This window comes from Microcaecilia unicolor, chromosome 1 (genome assembly GCF_901765095.1).
Source record: "Microcaecilia unicolor chromosome 1, aMicUni1.1, whole genome shotgun sequence".
Lineage (NCBI taxonomy): Eukaryota > Metazoa > Chordata > Amphibia > Gymnophiona > Siphonopidae > Microcaecilia > Microcaecilia unicolor.
Genome location: NC_044031.1, coordinates 219,055,920 through 219,081,806, shown reverse-complemented (window position 1 = coordinate 219,081,806; position 25,887 = coordinate 219,055,920). Strand labels below are relative to the sequence as shown.

The following is a 25,887-nucleotide window of genomic DNA, read 5'->3' as shown; positions in this document are numbered from 1 at the left end:
TCAGGCAGCAAAATTCCTACTCCGTCTCCAAGCTGCCCTGGGTTAGTGCGCATGCGCGCCCGTGCATTGCGAGTCCGTCCGCAGCCGGGTAAATATTGTACTTTTGAGGGATTGCGGCCGCGGCTTCTAGGGCGAGTCGGTTATGCCTCGTCACCACCACCACCGGCACGAAAAGGAAGAGGAGGAGGAGGAGGAGGAGGCAGCAGCGGAAGCCTGTGGATCCGGTAGCAAGAAAGCGCAGCGGAAGAGAAACAAGGAAGAGAAGCAGCACATTCAGCAGCTCAAGCACATCGAGTCCTTGTAAGAGACGGATACCAGTGTGGAGGAGGCCGAACGCCCCCCCCCCCCCCTTAGAGAAAAAACATTGCAAAGCAGCCGCATGGGGTTTTTTTCGGGGAAGGGCAGGGTTTGAGTATTTATTTTAAACCCATCGTTGCGCACACCCGATAAAGTAATTGTAACTTTCAGAAGTCTGTCACAAATGGGTGTATGTTTTCCCAGCAGTGGAAACGTTACAGATGATTGTTGCCCTTCATTGCCAAGGCACTGCTCACCCCAGCTGCTGAACTAGGGAGTCATTAAAGGCCATGGGATGGGAGCGAGTATGGACCATAGCTTGGGACATAATAGGGTCATTTTTTTCTTATACAAGTCAGTCTGTTCTCTTTGTTGTACAGTGATCTTGTACCTTGTTTCTCATTTGTTTTTCAGCTATGAAAAACCTCCTCCCGGACTGATTAAGGTCAGTAAACCTGTTTTTAAATGTACTGTAACTTGTGAAGTACTGTGAAGACAGAACTGTTATACCTCAGGAAGTGCGTGTGTGCCGTTGTGTCCACAAATATCTTCCTCCAAAATTGTGAGCAAGCATTGGAGCATGTATCCTGTGGTATGTGTGCTGAGTATGAAGCTAATGGTGTCCAGGAGAATTCTTGACTGGACCTGGCAAAAGATGTTAAGTACATAAGTACAGCCATACTGGGAAAGATCAAAGGTCCATCAAGCCCAGCATCCTGTTTCCAACAGTGGCCAATCCAAATCACAAATACCTGGCAAGATCCCAAAAAAGTACAAAACATTTTATACTGTTTATCCCAGAAATAGTGGATTTTCCCCAAGTCCATTTAATAACGGTCTATGGACTTTTCCTTTAGGAAGCTGTCCAAACATTTTCTAAACTCCGCTAAGCTAATCGCCTTTACCACATTCTTTGGCAACGAATTCCAGAGTTTAATTACACGTTGAGTGAAGAAAAGGTTTCAACGATTCATTTTAAATTTACTACATTGTAGCTTTATCGCATGCCCCCTAGTCCTAGTATTTTTGGAAAGCGTGAACAGATGCTTCACATCTACCCGTTCAACTGCACTCATTATTTTATAGACCTCTATCATATCTCCCCTCAGCCGCCTTTTCTCCAAGCTGAAGAGCCCTAGCCACTTTAGCCTTTCCTCATAGAGATGTCATCCCATCCCCTTTATCATTTTTGTCGCCCTTCTCTGCACCTTTTCTAATTCCACTATATCTTTTTTGAGATGCGGCGACCAGAATTGAACACAATATTTGAGGTGCGGTTGCACCATGGAGCGATACTAAGGCATTATAAGATCCTCATTTTTGTTTTCCATTCCTTTCCTAATAATACCTAACATTCTATTTGCTTTCTTAGGCACAGCAGCACACTGAGCAGAACGTTTCAATGTATCATCAATGACAACAGCTAGATCCCTTTCTTGGTCCGTGACTCCTAACGTGGAACCTTGCATGACATAGCTATAATTCGGGTTCCTCTTTCCCACATGCATCATTTTTGCACTTGCTCACATTAAATGTCATCAGCCATTTAGACGCCCAGTCTCGTAAGGTCCTCTTGTAAATTTTCACAATCCTCCCGCGATTTAACGACTTTGAATAACTTTGTGTCATCAGCAAATTTAATTACATCACTAGCTACTAGTTTGGCTGGTGAACGTATTATACAAGTAGACTTAATCAGAAGGAGGTTCTAGAACAAGGGAATTATCCTATATAATAAAACTCACCTCCAACGTTCTAATGCTTGGGACCGTGGCTCCCTCAGCACGGAGGTGGTCTGCTAGGCAGCATCGAACTCAATGACGTCAACAAACACAGCTGAACGCAGGAACTGGCTGCTGGCACGTGCAAAAAAAAAAAAGAAAAAAAAAGGCACCAGACCCACAGTAACAAAAAAAAAAAAAAACCCCAAAAGGGTGAAGAGAGAGCCTCCGGGCAACTCAGCAGGGGACCTGGACCACACTGCAAGCTGCAGGAAGCTGAATCGCCCTCCAGTCCTGCACTAACCAACGTCCCAGGTCCCTATAGCCACTCCTAACTCCTCCGCCCATTTGGTTTTCAAATAAGAAAAGTCCCTCTCTGGGTCTCCCTTTAAAAGGGCCTTACGCAAGTTCGATACTGAGAATCCTAAATCTAAGACCTTTTGAAAAAAATTTCGAACTCGAGAACCCAAAGGAACCTGCAGACCAGACCTATCTAGGGCAGATATATGATGTCTAATCTGTGCAAATGCAAAACGATTACCCTATGAAACCCTCACCCTTTCCTGGAGCGGCACAAAGTTTTATCACTTTTCCCTCTTTCAACAATAAATGTTCCAGCCTAACTATGCCCCGTTCCCATAATTGAAAAGTAGGATTATCTGTCCCCGGTTGAAAAGCTATATTGCCCCTTAAGGACAGCTGGCTAAGAGGGGCTAAGAGACCAAATGTCAGGGCAGTTGACACACTTGCACTGGCAGCTGTTAAGATCAGTCTCTTAGGGGTCTTTTTACTAAGCTGTGGTAAAAGGAGCCCTGCGGTGGTGTCGGCGCATGTAATATCCGTGCGCCAAGGCCTCCTTTTACCACAGTTTGTTTCAACACTTCTATTGAAGATTCAACATATCAAATATAACCATCAAGTCAAGTACTTAGCAATATAAAGTTGCCGACTGTACACAATGGAAAAATAGAAAGCCTCCCAACCATCAACATTTTACCTATTTTTGTTTCCCTCCCCTCAGCTGGCCTGATACACATGTGTTGCCCCCCCCTCCACCTTGTCCTCCAACATAGCTATCTCTTTTTGCAGCGTGTTCTGTGTTTCCTCCACTATCGTGACTCTGTCTTCCACCTCGGCCATTCTCAACTGAAATGCCCCGCATTCCTTGGATAGTTTTTCCAGCTGAGCCTGCATACATCCCAATTTTGAATTCATCGGGGACAGGCGTCTTTCTAATAGATTTTCCAATACCACCGTCATTTCGGAAGTAATCTCCGTTACCCACACTGAGGAGACTGATGGTCCAGCTGGGTTTGAGGGTGTCGCCATTTTATCTTCCACGGTCTTCCCTCACATCTTCTCTTTGTGGGCCGCTCTAGCTGCCATAATCGAAAAGGTTCGCCACTCAAACCATAGCGGGTATGTTCCGACACCCAGGGGAGCTCTAATAGTTAATCCAAATGATGTTTGCCGTTTTTAAAACAACTGGGAATAGCCAGGGGGCTCAGAGGAACTCAGCTCAGCGTCGTCCCTCGAGCATCGCGTCACGTGACCCCCTCCCCCAAAGATAAAAGAAGTTAAAAAAAGGAAATGGCTTTGTGGTAAGCTAAGCACTTGCTGTGTGGCCATTTCCTGGGAGAGCCCTTACCACTTTCTATTTAGGAGGTGGTAAGGGCTTCTGTGCTAACCTAGCAGTAACCAGACAGCTCATGACGCTGCCCAATTATCACCAGGTAAGCCCTTGGCGCTAAAAAAATAAAAATTTTCAAGCTCCAGAAATGGCATGCTGCACTCACCAGAACTACCATTGGAGTCTGGTGGCAGGGCCAATTTGCTGTGGCTTTGTAAAAGGGCCCCTTAGTACTCAACCCTCTCCTGGAGGCATACCAAGCCAGTCTTCAGGACTACCACCACCCTGAATATGCTTGAGATAAATTTTTATATATTGAATACCAATTGTATGCAAATTTCTCATGCGTATTCATGGTGGTAGTCTTGAAAATCTGACTGGCTTCATGTGTCTCCTCCAGAAGAGGGTTGAGTAGCACTGCACTAGTGAGTCTGGTTTTCAGGATATCCACAGTGAATATCCATAAATAGATTTGCAAACTCCAGCCTCCACTGTGTGTGAATCCTTCTTTCATATTCATTGTGGCTATCCTGAAAACCAAATCGAGTGGGGGGTACTATGGTTCTCCAGAATTTGCTTGAGAAACGCTGGTTTTTATAGACTCTGTACTTCTCATATATAGGGCAGAAAACAGAAGAAGTTCATATATCCAAAGGTTCAAAGCTGTCAAAGTAGTAACTTCTGAGTTAGCTAAATGTGGTATCCACAGTTATGGATATTTCAATAATGGGCAGTTGTTTAAGTGGTAAGTGATTTAGATTAGCTATCCCCAACCCAGTCCTTGGGGTACACCTAGTCCCATTGAGTTTTCAGGATATTCACAATTTTTTTTTTTGTTACATTTGTACCCCGCGCTTTTTCGCACTCATGGCAGGCTCAATGCGGCAGGCAATGGAGGGTTAAGTGACTTGCCCAGAGTCACAAGGAGCTGCCTGTGCCGGGAATTGAACTCAGTTCCCCAGGACCAAAGTCCACCACCCTAACCACTAGGCCACTCCTCCAATGAATGTGCATCAGAGAGATTTGCACATACTGCCTCAATGGCATGCAAATAACTTATGAATATTCATTGTGGATATCCTGAAAACCCAATAAGGTTAGGTGTGCCGCTAGGACTGGGTTGGGAATGGCTAGCTAGATTAGATCCATATAACCACAGTCCCAAGCAGAGCTGTGTTTTCTGTTCCCATTTATAAAGGCTGTGCTCTTGCAGTTTTGGTTGAGTTGGTGCTTCTGTTTCCTCAGCAGTTCAAAATTTGTATTTCTTTGTTGGATTATTAAACACTTGTTGGTAAAGTTGTTACTGGCTGTTCCTTTCTCCTGTGGTTCCTCACAGTAGACTCTTAGTAGTAAGTTTTTGTACTGTGGATTTCTGGAATGTAGCCTCTCCTTTGGTAGATTAAACAGATCTTGATGTATTGGGAAACCTAAATTTGAATGCGCTTACGCTTGTCAATACAGCACTCAAGGCGCAAATATGGTGGGTGAGAGGGAAGAGTGTGCAGTGTTAAATTACATTGGTGATTCCCAAACCTGTTCCGGGGAAACTCCAGCCAGTCAGGTTTTCAGGATATCCACAATGAAAGTGCATGCAGTGGAGGCAGTGTATGCAAATCAATCTCATGAATATTAATTATGGATATTCTGAAAAATTAACTGGCTGGCGTTCCTCCGGGACATGTTTGGAAATTACTGGATGATATGAAAAACAGGGCAGTGGCATAGGCCAGGGCTGCTGAATTCCAGTCCTTGAGGTCCACAGGCAGGCCAGCTTTTCAGGATATTGACAATGATATGCATGAGAGAGATTTGCATGCACTGCCTCCTTGGTATGCAAATCTCTCTCATATTCTTTTTGGATATCCTGAAACCCTGGCCTACCTATGAACTTTGAGGACCAGAATTGAGTAGGCCTGACATAGGCTTGAGAGTGCCAGTTGACCTTACTGTTGCATGGCTGTTCCCCTGGTGCACAGTGTTCTGTAATAAATTTGTGGCAAGTTATGGTGAGTGAAGGTGAGCAGGGTGTAGACTAAACAGATCTGTGTTCATCTATTATTATTACTACAGTCTTATATCCTACAGCTACCAACCAGTTCAGTTTGGGTTACAATCAAGATATATGTTTTCTTAATGCCCAACAAAGCATTTCAGAATTCAAACAGACTGCAGCAACAATAATCAAATCAGATATTTCCTAAACAGAAAGGTTTTCAACATCTTTCTTTCAAAATAAGCTATAATTTTCCAGTTGCCTAAGATGGTATGTTAGGGGAAAGGTGGAAGAAAGCAATACCTGTCTTGGAGAAGGGATGGAATTTTGCATTTAGTTCATGCCTTGTCTGTAGTAGTTTAAGGCAGTCCTCTGGACCCACCTAGCCAGTCAGGTTTTCAGGATACCCACAATGAATATGCATAAGAAGTTTATATGCACTGCCTCTGTTGTATGCAATCTCTGAAGGTTTTTCAGTTGTAAATCCAGCTTATTTCACAAGCAACAAGAGTCAAAGATCAAAGGCAGAAGGGGGTTGATGGTTGACATTTTTTTTTTTAGGAATCCGTAAGATTCAGAATTTTAGAAATAGTTTTGTAGTTAAAATAAAACTTGACTTGTGTAAGGCCTGTATCCTAGGGAAAAAATGCATCCTTAACCATTGGGTTTCGGATCGGGCTCCATCCTACTGGTATTGGAGGAACAAACTTCATGAACTTATGCTATGGGAATTGCGGGATGCTAGGCACACACTGAAAAGAAGGCAAAGATTTATAGGAGTTTGGGGGGCCTTTCTGAACAAAATATCCCCACGGACACGGAGTCAAGTTCTGAACAAGCTGGGTTAGAGTGGTGAGAGTGAGTGGAGTGAATGGTATCTGGAGTGAAGTCCCACAAGGGGTATGTAGCACACAGTTTCAACTTTTGGTCCCACAATCCGATAGGGCAGAGGGAGGGTTGGGTGGCGGGGGGGAGGGAAGGGTTGGATGGGATGGGAGTAGAGGGGTGGGGGCAATAAAGATGCAAAGGGATTAATGTTGTTAAGGCGGGTACTGAGCAACTGTCATATATTGCAAAGCATAAAGCACAGTTAGCCTTGTTTTGATTGCCTCTTGTAATAATATGGTTTGAAAACAAGTGTCTGCGGATGGCGGACAACTTCGGAGATACGGGAGACTGTGTTTGGGAGAGGTTCAATACAATGTGATTCTCCTGTTTTGCAGGTTCATGTTATCGGCTAAGTGGGGGTGGCTGTTGTGGTTTCATCTGTTGCATTTCATGTCAGGGTTATGGTATTGTCCCCACTGCACCAACCAGGTAGAGTTTTTTTTAATGAATGGTTAAACAGTGCGCACAGCTGAAGGAGGAGGAGTTAAATGTTTGATGACTTTCCATAAAGATATATATCTGTTGTATTGTTGTTATAAGTGTTCCTGTAAGGACCCGTAGTTAATGGGTAAATGTGAAAGTGTACTTTCTGATTGGTTATCAAATAAAAACCGTTGAAACATAAAATAAAACTTGAACTCGCGGATTTTAGGTGTGAACTTTATAGTTTCTGGTTCTGATATCCTTGGATGGTCCAATTGATTCAGGTTGCTGTAGGCTTTTTCTTTGTTGTCCAGGAGGAGGGTTAACTGTAAATATAGATCCAGCACCAGTCACAGGGCATGAGGAGAGTTATTTGTAATATGAAGGAAAGATAAGTTTCTTTTCTCCAGCCAAAATAAATGAAATAAACTCAAAGTAAAATTGAGGACTGGTGCATCAACACAGACTGAGCAGAACTCAGTAAACATTTGTGTTGTAAAGCAAAAAGTGTATTATTTAATCTAAGTTGTAGAGCCTGATGTGAACCCAAGCCCCCAGAAAAAGCGCACACTAGGACTGGCCAAAAAGTCTACCTCCTGGAGCTAGGTAACTTAGTAGCTTTGTAATGGTGTGGACAGGAATAAATGGGCAGACTGGAAAGGGTGGGTGTTCTTCTTTTCTTTTCTTTTATATAATCATCTTCTGTTTTTAATTTTCTTGTTTTTAATGTAGGAAAATGAGACAAAACCTGAAGATTGTATACCAGATATACCAGGCAATGAACATGCCAGGGACTTCTTGGCTCACGCACCAACTAAAGGGCTATGGATGCCATTGGGAAAAGAAGTCAAGGTGATGCAATGTAAGTAGATAAAGGCTTGATTCCAGCTTGTGACCAGTGTCTGTATACATTATCTTCCTGATCTTTTTATCATTATTGTTATGTGACCAGTGACTTGTAGCAGTGGGGTTCTTTCCAACATCAGTTGTTTCAGAAATCAGTGTGTGTCTCCACACCCCTGAGGTACCAGGGTAATTTCAGATGTGTACACTGTGCATTTAAATATAAACAGATCTAAATTTCATATAGAAACCCATTTTACTGTCCATAGTCGTCAAGCTGCTAATCTCTAGTAATAGGGTTGACCAGTTGCCTTATGGGGATATTGCCACATGTAGAAAAGCCAGGGTTGCCCCACATCTCAGCCCAGTAGCCTCTGGCACCCTATCTCTTTGCTTCTGTTGGCTTGTCTCCAAGAGGAGACCTTGCTAAGTAGGTCCTAAATTAGCTTCCCCAGAATTCACCAATTAAATATTAAATTCCTCCACTCTCAAATTCTTTTTCCTGACTAGGTTATATGATTCTCTAGATCCTTGGTTCCCACAGTGTGTTCTCTGCCCTGTCTTTCTTAAAACATTTGTTTCTCTCCTTCATTTTTATTGTTTCCATTATAGCACTGTTTGCAGCTTTTGCTGACTAACTATTTTGCTGAATGTTTCTGGCTTTTTGGTGTTCCCAGTCCTATCAGATCCCCGTTTTAGAAAATAAATTTTTTAAAAATTAGTATGGCTCACATCTTCTTTCAGAAACACTAAGAAAAGAGACAGACCCTTTCCTCCTGATGCAGCAGCAATTGCGAAACAAGCAGCCCTTGTCGAGGTGTAAAAAGGATATATGATACATCTCTGTGTGATTGATGCCTTTTGGATTACAAACATCAATTGAAGGATTTGCTCTTTGAAAACGCTCCTGGAACTGTGAACTGCCTTTCATTTTTCTTTTTCAAATGATATTTTTTGAGAGTTGTACACGTTCTCTGATTTTTGATAGTTTGGAACTTCATGTCCTATGCATTTTGATGTTGTTTGTTGGTTTGTTTTTCTGCCTATTGTTTTGGATGGGATCTTTTTCTCTTGATGTTTTTCTTCCCATTCTTTTTTCAGGTGGTTGGTAATTGTACACAGCACCTGAGTGTTTTGAGACCACATTTATTTATAAAATATTTATATAGATCATCAAATGGACATACTGTTTGTTTCATCTCTCATTTACATTATGTACTCTTTGAATAAATTTGTCTTTTTAGCTAAGTCTCATAACTTGATATTGTGATCCAGTATTTAATTTTTTTTATTCCGCCCCTTCAGCTTACAAAAGAAATAATTCAGCTTTCCATTTCTTTATAAAGTATGTTTAGTTACCCAACTAATCAAGAGATGGCAGCATAATCACACCATAATCTTTTTCCCCTAGCTTTGTTCTGGATATGAGCCTGCAAATAGGTGGGAAAATGTGGGGTACAAATGTAACAAATAAATATTGACTAAGGGGCTCTTTTACTAAACTGCATTAAACAGCTAACATGGGGTACTGAACATGGTAGGCTGTAGCACCCACACTACTGTGCTAGAAAGGAAGCCTTTGCATTAAAAAAAAAAAAAATTCCACATTAGCTGCCTAATGTGAGAGTGGGTGGGACATGGGCAGGCCACATGGGCTTCGTTGTATACTTTTTCGAAGCATTATAGAGTGGACATGGCCACTCGGTTGGATGCTTCTTTTGGAGTGGCGGCTTTCCACCCTCTTTAGGGATTGTTTGGGTACATCCCACTAGTTCCTGGATTCATCTGCTGCGACTAAAGGAAAACAAATTATCAGCAGGTAAGGCATAATTTTATCATACAGTTTATTTATTTATTTGGTCCACTTGTATCCCACATTTTCCCAGTTTATGCGGGCTCAATGTGGCTAACAAAGTTACAAGAAAATTACATAATACAACAGGAGAAAATTGTTCCAGTAATAGGATACAAAAAAGTACAGAGGATCTAAAATAAGAGAATACAGATGGGAAAACAGGAGCAACCAAGGAGAAGCTGACAGAGGGTAAAGAGCAGGTAAACTACCAAAACGGGGAAAAAAGGAAGTTTATTTATTTATTTATTACATTTGTACCCCGCTCTTTCCCACATACAGCAGATCCAGTGCGGCTTACATAGTAAAAGAAAGCATCTTACATGGTAAAGAATACAGTAAAAACAAGGAAATGTAGGAACAGTATTATAAATTCTGTTGATAGGTTAAACAACATTGCTGACTTCGGGGTAGGCTTAAGTAAACAAGTTTTTTTTTTTTTTTAACAGTTTTTTAAAAGTTTGATGATCCGATGACTCTTTCAAGAGTCTTGGCAAAGCATTCCAGGTTTGTGGGCTGATGAACGAGAAGGAAGAAGCGTAGAGCGTCTTGTATTTCAGATTCCTGCATGAAGGATAGTGCAGGTTAAGATAAGTTCTGGATGACACCATGGAATTTCTTGCAGGCAAATCAGTCAAATCATACATGTACACTGGTGCTTCACCATAAATGATCTTGTGAGTTAAGGCACAGATCTTGAAATCAATACAGTCCTTAATGGGAAACCAGTAAAGTCTCACATGAAGAGGCTGCGCACTGTCGAAGCGTGATTTACCAAAGAACAGTCTGGCTGCAGTGTTTTGAACTGTCTGGAGCTTCTTTAGAATACAGTGTGTACAACCAGTGAAAATGCCACTGTAGTAGTCGATGTGGCTTAAGACCAGAAAATGAATCAGGGTTCGAAAAATATCTTTTGGCAGGAGTTGTTTGATGCGTTTAAGCTTCCACAAAGACAAGAACATTTTCTTCGTTATTAGCTTAACGTGACTATCAAGCGACAGATGGCTGTCCAGCGTGACCTGAAGATTTTTCGAGCTGTTTTAAGATTGGGAGGTTAGTATCAGGAGTAACCAGAGCTTTGGGAATGGACTTGTTATGTTGTGAAGAAAAAACAATACAATGAGTTTATGCTGCTTATCCTAGAAATAAGCAGTGGATTTTCCCCAAGTCCGTTTTAATAATGGTTTATGGACTTTTCTTTTAGGAAGCTATCCAAACCTTTTTTTAAACCCCACTAAGCTAACTGCTTTTACCATATTCCAGAGTTTAATTACATGCTAAGTGAAGAAATAATTTCTCCAATTCATTTTAAATTTACTACTTTGTAGCTTCATTGCGTGCCCCCTAGTCTTAGTATTTTTGGAAAGAGTAAATAAGCAATTCATGTCTACTTGTTCCACTCCACTCATTAATTTATCTCTATCATATCTCCCCTCAGCCGTCTTTTCTCCAAGCTGAAGAGTCCTAGCCGCTTTAGCCTTTCCTCATAGGGAAGTCATCCCATCCCCTTTATCATTTTCGTCACCCTTCTCTGTACTTTTTCTAATTCCACTATATCTTTTTTGAGATGCGGTAACCAGAATTACACACAATATTTGAGGTGTGGTCGCACCATGGAGTGATACAAAGGCATTATAATGTCCTCATTTTGTTTTCCCTTCCTTTCCTAACAATACCTAACATTCTATTTGCTTTCTTAGCCGCTGCCGCCGCTCACTGGACAAAGGGTTTCAGTGTATCATCAACGATGACACAATCCCTTTCCTGGTCGGTGACACCTAATGTGGAACCATGCATCACGTACATATAATTCAGGTTCCTCTTTCTCACATGCATCACTTTGTACTTACATTAAACATCATTTGCCATTTGGAGACCCAGTCTCCCAGTTTCGTAAGGTCCTCTTGTAATTTTTCACAATCCTTTTGCAGTTTAACAATTTTGAATAACTTTGTGTTGTCAGCAAATTTAATTACCTTGCTAGTTACTCTCACCTCTAGATCAATTATAAATATGGTAAAAGCAGTGGTCCCAGCACAGATCCCTGGGGAACCCCACTATCTACCCTTCTCCGTACGCTCTGTAGCGCTATAAAAATGCTAAATAGTAGTAGTAGAATACTGAGCATTTAACCCTACTCTCTGTTTTCTCTTTTAACCAGTTTTTAATCCACAAATAGAACACTTCCATAACTCTCCAGTTTTCTCTGGAGTCTTTCATGAGGTACTTTGCCTTTTGAAAATCAGACAACACAATATCGACAGGCTCACCACGTTTGTTCATCCCTTCAAAGAAATGTAATAGATTGGTGAGGCAAGATTTCCCTTGACTAAATCCATGTTGGCTTTGTCTCATTAAACCTTGCTTTTGAATATGCTCTGTAATTTTGTTCGTTATAATAGTCTTTACCATTTTGCCTGGCACCGACGTCAGGCTCACTGGTCTATAATTGTCTATCACCTCTGGAACCTTTTTTAAAAATTGGTGTTACATTGGCCACCCTCCAATCTTCCGGTACCATGCTTGATTTTAAAGATAAATTGCATAATACTAACAGTAGTTCTGCAAGTTCATTTTTCAATTCTATCAGTACTCTGGGATGAAAACCATCCGGTCCAGGCGTTTTGCTACTCTTTACTTTGTCAAATTGTGTCATTACATCTTCCAGGTTTATAGAGATTTCATTCAGTTTTTCTGACTCTTCAGCTTTGAATACCATTTCTGGCACCGGTATCTCTCTTAAATATTCCTCAGTGAAGACCAAAGCAAAGAATTCATTTAATCTATCCGCTATGGCTTTGTCTTCCCTGAGTGCTCCTTTTAACCGTTGATCATAGCGGTCCAGCTGATTCTTTTGCCGGCTTCTTGCTTTTAATATACCTAAAAAATGTTTTACTGTGTGTGGGGGGTTCCCCCCCCCCCCCCCCCCCCCCCAACGTAGTCTTTTTTTTTTTTTTCCCAAGTCCCTCTTTGCCTTCCTTATCAGTGCTTTGCATTGGACTTGCTGTTTCTTATTACTTTCAGTCAGATCCTTCTTTCATTTTCTGAAGAATTTTCTTTTAGCTCTAATAGCTTCCCTCACCTCACTTTCTAACCACGCTGGCTGTTGTTTGGTCTTCCTTCCTTCTTTTTAATACAGAGAATATATTTGGCTTTGCCTTCCAGGATGGTATTTTTGAACAGCATCCATGCCTGATGTAAATTTTTGACTTTTGCTGCTGCTCCTCTTAAGTTTTTGTTTTTTCCCCATTCTCTTTTTATTATTGTCTCCTTTTTGAAAGTTAAATGCTAATGTATTGGATTTCCTGCGTGTATTTACTCCCAAACTGATATCAGATCTTATCATATTATGATCACTATTATCAAGTGGCCCGAGTAGATTATGCAATCTACTAAGGACTAGGTCTAGAATATTTTTCTCCTCTTTTTGGCTCCTGTACCAGCTGCTCCATGAAGCAGTCCTTGATTTCGTCAAGGAATTTTAGCTCCCTAGCATGCCCTGATGTTATATTTACCCAGTCAATATTGGGGTAATTGAAATCACCAGTTATTGTGTTCCCCAGTTTGTTAGCCTCCCTAATTTCTGATAACATTACTACATCCATCTGCTTATGCGGGCCAGGTGGACGGTAGTACACTCTTAACATTATCCCTTTCCTCTTTACACATGGAATTTCAATCCATAGGGATTCCAAGATTTTTGTCCTGCAGAATTTTCAATCTATTTGATTCAAGGCCCTCCTTAACATACAATGCTACCTCTCCAATTCGATCCACCCTATCATAATTTGTATCTTGGTATGACAGAGTGTCTATTATATCTAATTTTTCATTTAGTGCAATATATTCTAACTCTCCCGTCTTATTTCTTAGGCTTCTGGCATTTGCATATAGACATTTCAAACTATGTTCCTAGTTACAGCTTGCTCAGCAGTTGACAGTGTTAATTTGCAATCTTTTGTTGTCTTTTTATTTTAAAGACAACTGGTCTACTATGGTCTCTACTTGAACCTCAGTATCGGGATACTCTGTCTTCCCTGTTTTAGTGATATCTTTGAAAGATACCTTGTTCCTAACCATGCACTTACGAATGACTGTTGGCCTTCCCTCAGGTTCTAGTTTAAAAGCTGCTCCATCTCCTTTTTAAATGCTGATGCCAGCAGCCTGGTCCCACCCTGGTTAAGGTGGAGCCCATCATTCCGGAATAGGCTCCCCCTTCCCCAGAATGTTGCCCAGTTCCTTACAAATCTAAAACCGTCCTTCCTGCACCATCGCCTCATTCACACATTGAGACTCTGGAGCTCTGCCTGTCTCTTGGGCCCTGCGTGTGGAATGAGGAGCACTTTGGAAAATGCTACCCTAGAAGTTCTGGATTTGAACTTTCTACCTAAGAGCCTAAATTTGACTTCCAGTACCTCTCTCCCACATTTCCTATGTCATTGGTATCCATGTTTACCAAGACAGTCTGCTTCTCCCCAGCATTATCTAAAATCTTATCTAGTTGACGCTTGAGGTCCACCACCTTCACACCAGGCAGGAAAGTGACCAGACGATCCTCATGTCCACCAGCCACCCAGCTATCTACGTGCCTAATAATCGAATGACCAACTACAACGGCAGTCCTAACCCTTCCCTCCTGTCCAGAAGCTCCTGGAGACACATCCTCGGTGCGAGAGGATATTGAATCTCTTGGTGGGCTGGTCCTGGCTACAGGATTACTTCCAACTGCACCGGAGTGATGCTCTCCTTTTAGAAGGCCTCCCTCCTTCAAGGCAGCACAAGGGCTGCTAGTCTGGAGGTGGGACTTCTCTGCAACATCCCTGTAAGCCTCCTCTGTACCTCTCTGTCTCCCTCTGCTCCACCAAGTTTGGTACTCTAGCCTCAAGAGAATGGACTCGTCCTCTGAGAGCTAGGAGCTCTTTGCATCGAGCACACGCATAACCTCTCACCAACTGGGAGATAATCGTACATGTGGCACTCAGTGCAAAAGACTGGATAGCACTCCTCTCACTGCTGGATTTCTTTCTGCTTCTTAGTATTATATAGACTTGTTTAATTAAAACTTCTTAAGGTACTAGGGATATCAGATGAATATAAGAGCCTTAAGATTATATGGTGTAATATGTAATTTATTTAGTGTTTACTTCTCAGAAACTAAATGTAATTAAAACTCTAATGAAAACTCTTCTCTTGTTGTAATTAGAATAATTGACTGTAAATGGAAGAATTAAGCTAGGGGAGGGTGGGTGGGAATAAGGACTAAACTAGGCCCTGCTGTTCCTTCTAGAGTCTATCTGTTAATGCTGTGGCAGAAAATTCAAGTTTTAAAACTATGGGGAAAAGGGTATGGAGACTAAATTTGCTTCTTTTATTTATTTATTTTAAGTTCTAACTGTGTTTATCAATATCCTACAATTCCTCTTTTAAACCCAATCTTTAAGTTACCAAGCACAGAGCAAAGTAATGTCACTTGCCAGAGAAATGTCCTCTTCTTTCAGAACTTCCCAGAAAGGAAGTTAAGTGGGACCTTTCCTCTCTATATAGTTTGGATTCTAAGGAGACTGCTTCAGACAAACCCTTTGAAGCTAGCCCAGTATTCAGATTGCCCTTAGTAACCTTTGCAAATATTCTACTTCCTCACACCTTACCACCTAATTCAGGTCAGTAGCAGTGCTACCTCTCCAGCAGAAAAAGAATAGAAAATAACTTTTTTTTAGGACAGTTTGAACCTTGCTACTATCCTTTCTAATACTCTTGACTGTTAAGTTTCTGCCTCAAGAGAAAGTTTTAGTTTAAAACTATAGGGAAAAGGGTTGAGCACTATGGAAACTAGTTAACAATGCTTGCTTTTTCTCTTTTATTTTTATTTTTCTAAGACTGAACTAGGCCCTGCTTTTCCTTCTAGACTCTTATCTGTTAATGGTGTTGGGAGTAAGATCATGTGTTCCACTTTGCATGGGTCTTGAATGGAAAGAATGGATAAATTTGTACTGTTTAATATTGTATTTGTTTTTATGTTTGATTGGATGGAATATGTATGTTTTTTTTTTTTGTGACCTGCTAAGAATTGCAAGATCAAGCAGGATATAAATATGATAAAGGTAGATAAAATCTTTATTATGGTAGATTAAAATAATGCCCGACATGGCTGTGTTTTGCTCTACACGGGCGGCTTCAGGGGCTTACACTTGACCTTATTTTATTATTTTAATTTTATTATGACATTTCTATCCCTCTTATTATCCCAGAGTTCAGGTTCAATGTGGCTTTCAATCCAATCATAGGCAGGTACCTATCTCTGTCCCTAGAGGGCTCACAATCTTGGTTTTTGTACCTGAGGCACTAACCATTAGGCCACTCCTCAGCATGAGGCATTACTGGACCTCCTAACTCCAGAGGTGGGGTTCCTATGGAAGTTTAGCTGAGACAGTATTGAAAGAGTTGGAGAGTGAAATTCTGCCTTTTTGTTTTTTTTGGATAAAGAACAGCTGTTTCCATAGCGTCCCACAGATCAATCCAGAGACGAGTGGGTTATGTCCCTCTACCAGCAGGTGGAGATAGAGAACCTCAAAGGTTTACCATATATGGACCTGTGCCTCCATCTTAGCCTCAGTATTCTCTCTATCTCAGCAGGTGGTTGGACATATCCTGTGCTGCTCTGTGATTGAGCCAGCTCCTGGCCTGTTCCCTCAGGTTTAGTTGAGCTGGGGGTCTTGGGCTGCAGTCTGCCTTTTTGGGGTACACCTGGTGGTGCCAGGTCCCTCCCCCCTTCTTTGCCCTCCTTTCCTGCCAGCATTCCTTCCTCCGGGTTTGAGCTCCGGGCTTGGCTCCATCTTGAGGTGCCGAGCCTTGCTCTGTTTCCGGGAGCCAAGCCTTACTCTGTCTGCGGACACGGGGCTTCGCTGCGTCTCCGGTCGTTGAGTCTTGCTCTGCCTTACGGATGTCCCTCCTGGCCGAGTCTTGACAGGGCTGGTTTCTCCTTGCCTGGCTTTGTCGCCGGATGTGGGTCCTGACCCAGCCGGCATGCTGGCTATGAAGACCTCACAGGCATTGGCTCTTGCAGTTTGAGTTCTTTTGGTTTTGCAACAGGCGGCTGCAGCTGGAGCCTGTCTGTCCTCTGCTACTACAGTAGGCTCTTGACTGGCTCCATCCTTTTCCAGGGAGACCGGCTTAATATGCTGGCATGCAGCACGATTGTCTGAACTAGCTTTAGCCTGGTTCTTGCCAGGCTATGTCTGCCTCCCGTCAATGTTGCATATCTCAGACACTAGGGCTGGGCAGGCTTGCCTAGCTCCGCCTTTATCCTGTTCAGTCTTGCATAGTCTCGGTCTTGTTTGGGCAATCTTGGTCAGCTCGGTTTCAGCGGTGTTCCTTTTTGTCTAGCTATGAGTTCTGCACGGCAGGATTGCATGGCTCCGGTTCATCCGTGGAGCCGGGCTTAATTACAGCTTGTTTTCCTGACCCTGTCTGGTTTGGAATGTGTCTGTACAGCCTTTCTAGCTGCGGCAGAGGTAGGGGGCCTTGCACACCTTGGCCCCCTCAGCGGAGGTGTGTGGTGGCTCCGCACTTTGTTCCGGAATTCCGCTGTCTCCAGAGGTCCGTCTGGTGGTGTTTTCCCTTGGTTCCGACATTTGAGTCTGGCTGAGTGACAAATTTGGCCATCGTGCTGAGCGTGGCTCCATCTCTGCCAGGATGGTCTGATCCATGTGCGCTGCCCTTGGCTGGGCTTGGTGTTTCTTTTCTGGCTGACCTCTTGGATTTTTTCCCGGTGTTGACCCGGTACAGCAGGACCACTTAGGGGCTGCTTTGGATGGCCCTTCGGGCCTTCTGCCATCTAGTTATAGCCCATTGTTCTGGCTGGCTACTGCTTTACCGCTTTGTTGGTGGACCTAGTTCCGGCCTTTCCGGGTGGTCTCCCGTACAGCTGCTACTTCCGGTTTACATGTTGGAGACTCTTGGTTTCCTGCTGAAGGATATTTGTCTCTTGAGCAGCTAGCCCCTACTGGTTCCTTGGTTCTTGACGGGCCTAAAGGCTCTCCTGTGGTGCTCTGAGCCAGGTGGGTTTATTCTTCTGCGCTTTTCCCGATGGTCAAGGTGGAGTCCATCTTTACCAGCTGATACCTTTCGATTTCGCTGGATCTTTGCAGGCTCCATTTCTTTATCCGAGTCTGTGACTGGATACATGTCCTTACTTGGTACCTTTGCAGTTCACTCTTGCTGGTAGTTGGTTCTGGTTCGGGAATCTTCCCTGAGGGGGTTCTTTGTAGTAGGCTTGACCGTGCAGGCGGTAGACCTTGGTGGTCCTTTCCTGATTTAGGATGCTCTTGGGTTCCACAGCCACCAGAGTGTTTTCCCCGGTGATACTATTTCATCGGCGTGCCGTGGGGTTTCGGGTCTCGATTCCCTCTGGTGGCCTGGTTCTGCGTACCATTGGGTGTACTTTTTCCTCGGTGGCAGCTTGTCTGGTGGTACGTTGGTATTCTTCACTCCGTTCTTCTCTTTAGGGGTTGTGCTGTCCCATCCTAATTGTGGACTTCTCTGGTACATGCCACTCATCTCTGGATTGATCTGTGGGACGCCATGGAGGGTAAAATTAGTTCTTACCTGATAATTTTCTTTCCATTAGTCCCAACAGATCAATCCAGAGGCCCTCCCTGTGTTGTAATTGATTGTTTGTGGGGCTATTTTCTTTTGTTTAGGTTCTTCAGATTTTCATCGAGCCGTCAAGCTACCGTTTCTCAATTTGGATATTTCCCTCCCGCGGGAGCAGTGGAGGTGGTGCCTACTTGGCCGATGTACAGGCAGGAGAGGGTTTTTGTGTTGGATTTATTTCTTCTTCCGCTGCTTTGGTATCGACAATACTGAGGCTAAGATGGAGGCACAGGTCCATATATGGCAAACCTCTGAGGTTCTCTCTATCTCCACCTGCTGGTAGAGGGACATAACCCACTCGTCTCTGGATTGATCTGTTGGAACTAATGGAAAGAAAATTATCAGGTAAGAACTAATTTTACCGTGTGGGTGTTGAGAAATACTGATTCCTGAATAAAACATCCCTCTTGCTTTAGTCAACTTGGGATAAATATATAATCTTCGCATACTGAAATCTGATGATTTAGCAGTTTCCTTCTGGCTTTCTGTTCTGACACTGTTGAAATCTGTGAAGCTATAGGCTATGGGAAGGAGATGGGGTTGGAAAAGGCAGGGGAGAGGAGGGAGAGAGAGAGGGAATATAATAAATGTAAAGTGCTTTGATTGTACCATGGCATGGTGGTATATCAAATCCCATTACCTTTCCCCTGTTAGACCTGGAGCTGGAGGGGAGGAAGAGAGAGGGGAGCAATGTCTGATCCAGCCTCAACTTATACATGGGTCACAACATTTTTGGCCATTTTTAGTCATAAAACTGCCCTCGACTTATAGATGAATATATATGATAAATTTGGGGCTTGGTCTAGGTCGGTGGTCTTCACTAATTTTTAAGTGAGGGCCACTTGGTCTTAAAATAGCTATGGCCCAGGGAGGCAGAACAAGGATGAGAGTAGCACATGGTGGGGGTAGCAGCACTATGTGGACATCCAGGGGTAGGAGTGAACCTAGAAGATCTCGGGTGCCACTGAAAAGAGGGCCTGGAGGGAAACAAAAGTTCATGCAAGAGAGTTCTGTAGATAGGTCTCTTCTTGTCTTCTCATCAAGCTGCCAGAGCCCTACTCCTCACAAAAGAATAACTCAAAAGGAACCATACTTGGGGTCTTTGGGAGCTGCTGCTGTCTTACAGGCCTTGGAATGAAGATCACTGGTCTCGGTGGACGGGCAAGTAAAGGTCCATTCCCCTAATCCCAGGGAATTGGAAGGAAGGGTAGGCATGCTGCGAATTGAAACCTGGGACCCCACATACTTATGGTAAAGTTTACAGGCAGATACTATGGATGTCAAAAAAGTTATGTTTACTGATCTTTAGATACTAAGACACACTTCTGTTTCTAGGCTGGCGATGTAAGCAGTATGGTCATAGAACTGGAGATAGAGAATGCCCCTTCTTCACAAAGGGCAATCAGAAGATAGAACAATTCAGAGTAGTAAGTAAAATTGAAGCAACTCTTTTATGCCTTTTGTATATGCTGCTCTTCTAAACATAAATAGTTAAATGTTACAGTATAATGAGAGGCTACTGTGTTTGAACCACTGTAGCTTTAGCAGTGAGCTGTTGGGAAAAGCATTCACTCATCACACCCTTCTGTTATCTCATATAAGTCACCATCTATTATGATCAGCTCCCCCAGTACTGCTGGTTAACTAAAAGGGGTCACTAGAGCAGTGCATCATAAACTTTTATCCAATATGGCCCTATTTTAACACACACAAATTTAATATGATGCAAAATCTATCTGCCCAGTGAAGGAGAAGGTTGAGATGCAAGGGGTAAATATGCTGGCAGCTGGGCTTTCTCTGGTGAAAGAGATAACCATTTAGGTGACAACAGCCATAGAGACGACCCTAGATAAAAAGCTAGATGTAGTTATAGACAAACTAAAGGTGCTCCACAAGAACCTGTGGGGGGGGGGGGGGGGGAGTTGGAAGAAGCAAAAAGCAATGGAGCAGAGGGTCTCTGAGATTGAAGATGAGCTGTATGTGTCTAGCAGGAGTGGGAGTAGATTTATGGTGGTGTTGGCACATTGTGAGGACTAAAAGACTGAGAATGCATCAAGGGATTTACTTTACTAGGGTCCCAATGGGCACATACACCTAGCAGTGGTTAGTGTCTAGTAGCAATGAATCACTCAGCTGCTGCACAAATTCTTGATAATCAAAGTTTCAACCCCCCTCCCCCCCAACTTCTCCTAGCACGTTAATGTGCAGCAGCTGAGAGTGATTCAATGCTACTAGACACTAACCAGATGTATGTGCCCACAGGGACCCTAGCAGTGTAAAGTTAGTCCCCTGATGTAGCCTCTTGGAAGGCGAAACATGGCCACATTGGGATATTTTTTAATAAAGTTTTATGGTTTCTGAACATTGAATGAGATCCGTTCTGTTCTTTGATTACCGTGTTCTCCTTTTCTGGATTGGAAGTTGTCATTAGCTAGGCTGCAAGTGGCAAGCTTTAAAGCATTGAACTATGTTCGCAAGATGGAACTACTGCAGGTGCTGCACAATGGCCAACATTTGAAATACAAAGGGAACAAAGTGTTTAGTCTTTCAGGATTACTTTGTAAAGGTATAGCAGAGTGGAATAGGTTTGTGACTACACATGTTTCTGGCAGAGATCCACATTGTCCTATTCTACCTGGCCCACAAGTCTTGCACATGGGGAAAAATTTTGTACTATACTATTCTAGTTTGTGCTTGTGTTTCTTGCTGAATGACCACAGTGTGACTATCTGGTGACATGCATGCAGGGTCAGATCGGGGGCACCTTGCATCTTAGTCCTTGTTTTTGTAACCATTACCCTTTTCTGTTTTTAAGGCCCATGAAGATCCTATGTATGACTTAATAAAGCAAAATCGGCGTCATGAAAAAGAAATGAGGTAAGTGGTGTTGGCTGGTTCTTCGCAATATTTAGAACACAGCCACTGTTTACATGGCAAAAGTGATTTGTAGCGTGATCAACAGGACTCTTCCAAAAATCCAAGGAGACGTAATGATGTAGTAAAAGTTTTTAAGTAATACTGAAATAGGACTCAACACTGCACCATGTTTCAGTAAATTGCCTGCATCAGTAGTATGTGTGTGGTGAAAAAAAACAGTACTGAGTCACAGTGGCGGCAGCAGAAGTACAACTCTGGGAAAAACAATATCATCTAAGGACACAGAAAATACCAGAATGGCAAATGGGGAGGTGTCTTTCTAGGGATGAGAGCAAGGTGGCTGGAGGATGGGGAAGTGAGGCCTGTGGGAGCCAAAGCATTTCCAGCATGGTAGGCTTCTTTTGCCAGGGCAGCATCAGGGGTTGGCGGTGGAGTCCACCATTCAGCTCTTTCCTAGTGGTGGGAGTGCAGCCAGTCAAACAGAGCACACAGTCCCCTTTCCCTTATTTGAACTGCATGTTGGTGGGAGCAATAGCCATTTTGTATGCTAGCTGTATGTCTCCTGCATTGTGATCTGTTTAGGGCACTCAACCATGGTGGTGTGGGGTCTCTGGAGCTTCTCCCAGAGTAGGGGGACCAAAAAAGTAAGGTTTGGGTGCAGCTGCTCTATTAAGGCTGCAGATTTTGTAGCAGCTAAGTTTGCTTGCAGCAGGCATTTGGAGCCCTGCAGCCCATCTGTTGGTGTCCTTAGAGGCTGGGGAGATTTTCCCTCTTGTTTCTTTTAGCCCCAAAGGCTTAGATTTTGAGGCAGCTACTATGGGTCCTAAACCCATCCCTCTTTTCTGTGACAGAGGAGTGGGGCACTGAGCGGCAGGAGGGGGCAGGTAGTCCCCCCCCCCTTTTTTAATCCTTTCTCTGGAGGAGAGTGAATTTCCCTTTTAGGGAGCGTGGGAGGACATTGCCCTAGGATTATGGAGACAGTGAGTGGCAAGGGGACCCAGTCTTGGAGGGCATTCAGAAGTCCAGGGTCTTCACTCTCCACAGGACCCTCCACAAGATTATTGTAGCACAATGGGATGTACCAGAGGTGGTACTGAAGGGAGCAAGATTATAGGGAGGCTGTATCTTCTTTCCTGGGATATTTGCTTCAAGTGCTTTCTTATTTTCTCAATAACGTGTTTTGAAAATTGCATAAATAATAATAAAAAAGAGCGAGATGTTCAAATATAAAAAAATTAAAATTTTAAAGTGTAAACATAAGGAAAAGTATATTTTCAACAGGTCAACTGACCTTTTATGATAAAATAGTGGAAAATATATTTTTTAAATTATCACACACTGAAGACATGAGAACTTGTCTAAAATGTGGGGAAAAATTAACAATTTTAAATAAAGTCTGAGAGACTTCTTTTTTTCTTCTTCACTAAAACAAATTAAGGGCGTCTTTTACTAAAGTTTAGCTCGAGTTATCTGCAGCAAGGGCCCATTTTATTCCTATGGTCCCTGCTGCAGGTAACTCGAGCTAAATTTTAGTAAAAGACTCCTCTAATATACAAGCATGAAGGATTCAAATAGAAAAATATGAAATGAAACTAAGGGACCCTTTTACTGTCCTGCGGTAAAAGGGGTTCTGCGGTGTCCTTGGCATGGGGCAAATCCACATGCCAAGGACACCGCAGAACCCCTTTTACTGCAGCGGGGGTTTTGTGAAAAAAAGGAAATGACTGTGTGGTAAGTGTATGTTTTCTGAGTGGCCATTTCCTGGGGGAACACTTACTGCTCCTTAGGGGCTCCTGTGCTGATCTGGTAGTAATTACTGCCGTTAAGTCCTAGGCGGAAAAAATATAAATAACTTCTGGCGTTACGGAAATGGCATGTGCTGGGAGTGCACTACCGTCAACTCCTGTGGTGAGTTGGTGCTAGTACCGACAGAGCTGCAGTAGCTCTACCACCCTTTTTGTAAAAAGGTCCCAACTGTAAAAGAAATATTGGAAAGGGTCAAAGGGAAAAATGGTATGTGTATATTTCCTTACAGCATGATGTGCCTTTATGGGCGAAACATGGCCACATCGGACATTTTGTTGTTTTTAAATGTTGTGGTTAATAAAACTTTATCTCTCTGTGTTACTGGCTACTTTTTGTATTGCTTCATTCCTGCCTCCTACATTGTTCCATGTTATATTCACCATGACTTCATCCGGTGGGGGGGGGGGATAGTTCCACTATTTTACTTTAAATGTATGTACAGGTTCCAAAAATTGTGAAAAACGATGAAAGGAAAAACATTTAAAGCAAATCAAAATATAACATGAGGCAGACATTTGTAGTTTAAAGGCATAGTGACAGCAAATACCACTATAGGTTCCACCTGAACAGAGCAATGCACAAAAATGCTGCGATTTTAAAAGAAAAATTCAGCCAACCATTAGTTTACATTGTCACTGCCTGTTGGCCAATAAGGATGCAGATGTAAAACGTCCAGCCTGAAAGAAGCAGCTCAAAAATGGCAGGAGAAAATAGCAAAATATGTCTTCCTTATTGTCCATGCCAGACCATGCAGATAAGAGGATTATATCTTCTTGCCAGCAGACCTGGTATGTGCATTTTTAGGGGTGGGGGGGGGGGGGGGGTGTATCGTGATAACCTGAACAGGGAATCCAGGGCTGTTTTAGTGTGTGTAGACGCGATAGCAAAAGCAGCTAATGTTAATCTGATTTTTTTTTTTTTTTTGATGGTGAGAATGTCAGTGATAGCATAAGATAACACAAAGGATCGGAATAGGTGTCGGCAAACACAGCTACCGGTGCTGATGACAGCCTTCTGTTTTTAGGATACAGCAGTTGAAGAAGCTGCTGGAAGCCACTACCTCTGAAGACAGCAGTAGCTCAAGCTCTTCAGATTCCAAGGACAGGCACAAAAAGAAAAGGAGAAAGAAAGAAAAAAAGAAAAAGAAGGAAAAGAAGAAAAAGAGGAAACATAAATTGTCTACATCAGGCAATGGTTCACCTTCAGATTGAAGGAAGTGCTGGTATAATCTGTTAAGCACTACTGAGGCCCAGAGCAAAGAGTATTTGTTCCTTTGTGGAAGATGGGGAAACTGTCATCTGTGAAAGGGTACTAATGCAAATCACCATTTTGCAGTTCTGGCCCTGTTGGCACATTCCAATTGTTTATCACCTTGCAAAGCAGGGGAGGTCAGCTGTGTTCCTGCTGGATTAGGCCTTTCCCACAAGATAAGACGACCTTCAAGGTTCTGTGTTTTTTTTTTTAACCATTTTTTATATCTTGTCCATTGGAGCTTTGTTTATTATTACTGGAGGGAGCAGTGTAAAACAACTCATTTTTGTATTTGAAGCCAAAGGGTTTTCTTGACAGAAATGAAGTGTTATTCTAGGAGCATCAGCTTGCTGTTAACTGATGTCGGCAGTTTCCTTGCTTTTGCACCTTCTTGCCCTTTGTTATATTGAAACCTATGATGGTTTGAAAATAGTTAGCCATTCCAAGAAGCAGTTTAGGAGTCTTGAAGTTTAAGACTTTACTGCACTTGGAAAATGGTTGATGTTGAGTGAATGGCCTAGAACTCATAAAGGATATATTATTGTTGCCAGAATTCTGTGCCCCCAAAAAATCAAAATTCTGTGCACATAATTTGTAAATTCTGCAAGTTTATTAGTCATAATTGGCAGCCAGCCCCCCCCTGTACACAGATACCATCCATATTTTTCCTAGCATCCATATATTTTTCTAGCCCCTTCCTGCACCTACGCATAGCATCCAGCTTTTTTACAGCCTCCATTCACCCACACACACGTTACATTAAGATCTTATAGCCAGAAGCGTAACCAGGTTCAGTCAGGTTGACGGCGCAGGGGGAGCGAGAGCGGACTTCCGCTGGTGCACATTTGCAGTGCTGCACAACGAAAAAAATAGGCACTGGCAGAACTCCATTTGGGGGCGCAGCCGCTCCCCTGGCGCCCCACCTAGCTATGCCAGTGCTTATAACCCGTTACAACCAACAAAAATCTCATTCATCAGACATGGCAATCTAACAATCATTGAATTAAGAAGAATATTTTTTTAAAAAAAGGGAAAGTCTTTAGTAATTTGTGAAACTTTTATACACCCTCTCCTTATACCCACCCACACATAGCATCCACTTTTTTTTTTACAGCTCCTTCTTTCCTTCCCCCCCCCCCCCCCTCTCCACCCCATAGCAGCCATCTTGGTTTTTATTTTTACAGCCCCTTCACCCCCCCCCCCCCCCCCCCCCACAGCAGCCACTTTTATTTTTTACAGCCTCTTCTGCCACCACAGCAGCCACCTTTTTTTTTTTTTTAACTCCCACCCATAGCATCCACAGTGTTACAGCTCCCCTCCCAGCACATATATATATATATTTTTTTTTAGCCAACCTTGCAGTGACTGGAGGCAGGAGTAGCATAGGAGTACTTCTTTGGGACAGGAAAGAGTGAGGTTCTTTCCTTCACTCGATGAGGCCTCTAGACCACCAGTGCATACTTGGGGTGGGGTGGGGGGGGGGGGGGGGGGCGGCACAGGCAGACGGCGTTGACTATGCCAGAAAGTCTCTACTGTGGGCTGGGGAGGGCAGAAGTGCAGAGTCTGTGTAGAATTTTGGCAGGAGTAATGACATTGCCATAGAAAAGTTTGGGTTTTTTTGTTGTTGCTGAAAAAGTTTATATATAGATGAGGG

At 42.9% G+C, this 25,887-nt stretch overlaps 1 protein-coding gene across 2 annotated transcripts; it reads left to right on the top strand.

The window, feature by feature from the left end:
- On the top strand, positions 1–25,353 carry RP9 (RP9 pre-mRNA splicing factor). Of its 2 annotated transcripts, none has more exons than XM_030204439.1 (6): positions 1–300; positions 712–742; positions 7,685–7,814; positions 19,635–19,726; positions 21,115–21,176; positions 24,007–25,353. In XM_030204439.1, exons 1-6 carry the CDS (start codon positions 143–145, stop codon positions 24,191–24,193), a joined length of 660 nt encoding a protein of 219 aa, XP_030060299.1. In that variant the 5' UTR covers positions 1–142; the 3' UTR covers positions 24,194–25,353. The 2 variants fall into 2 exon arrangements, with proteins under 2 accessions (XP_030060299.1, XP_030060306.1); XM_030204446.1 differs by lacking the exon at positions 24,007–25,353 and adding an exon at positions 23,924–24,003 and having other exon boundaries at positions 3–300.
- The last annotated feature ends 534 nt before the right edge of the window (positions 25,354–25,887 follow it).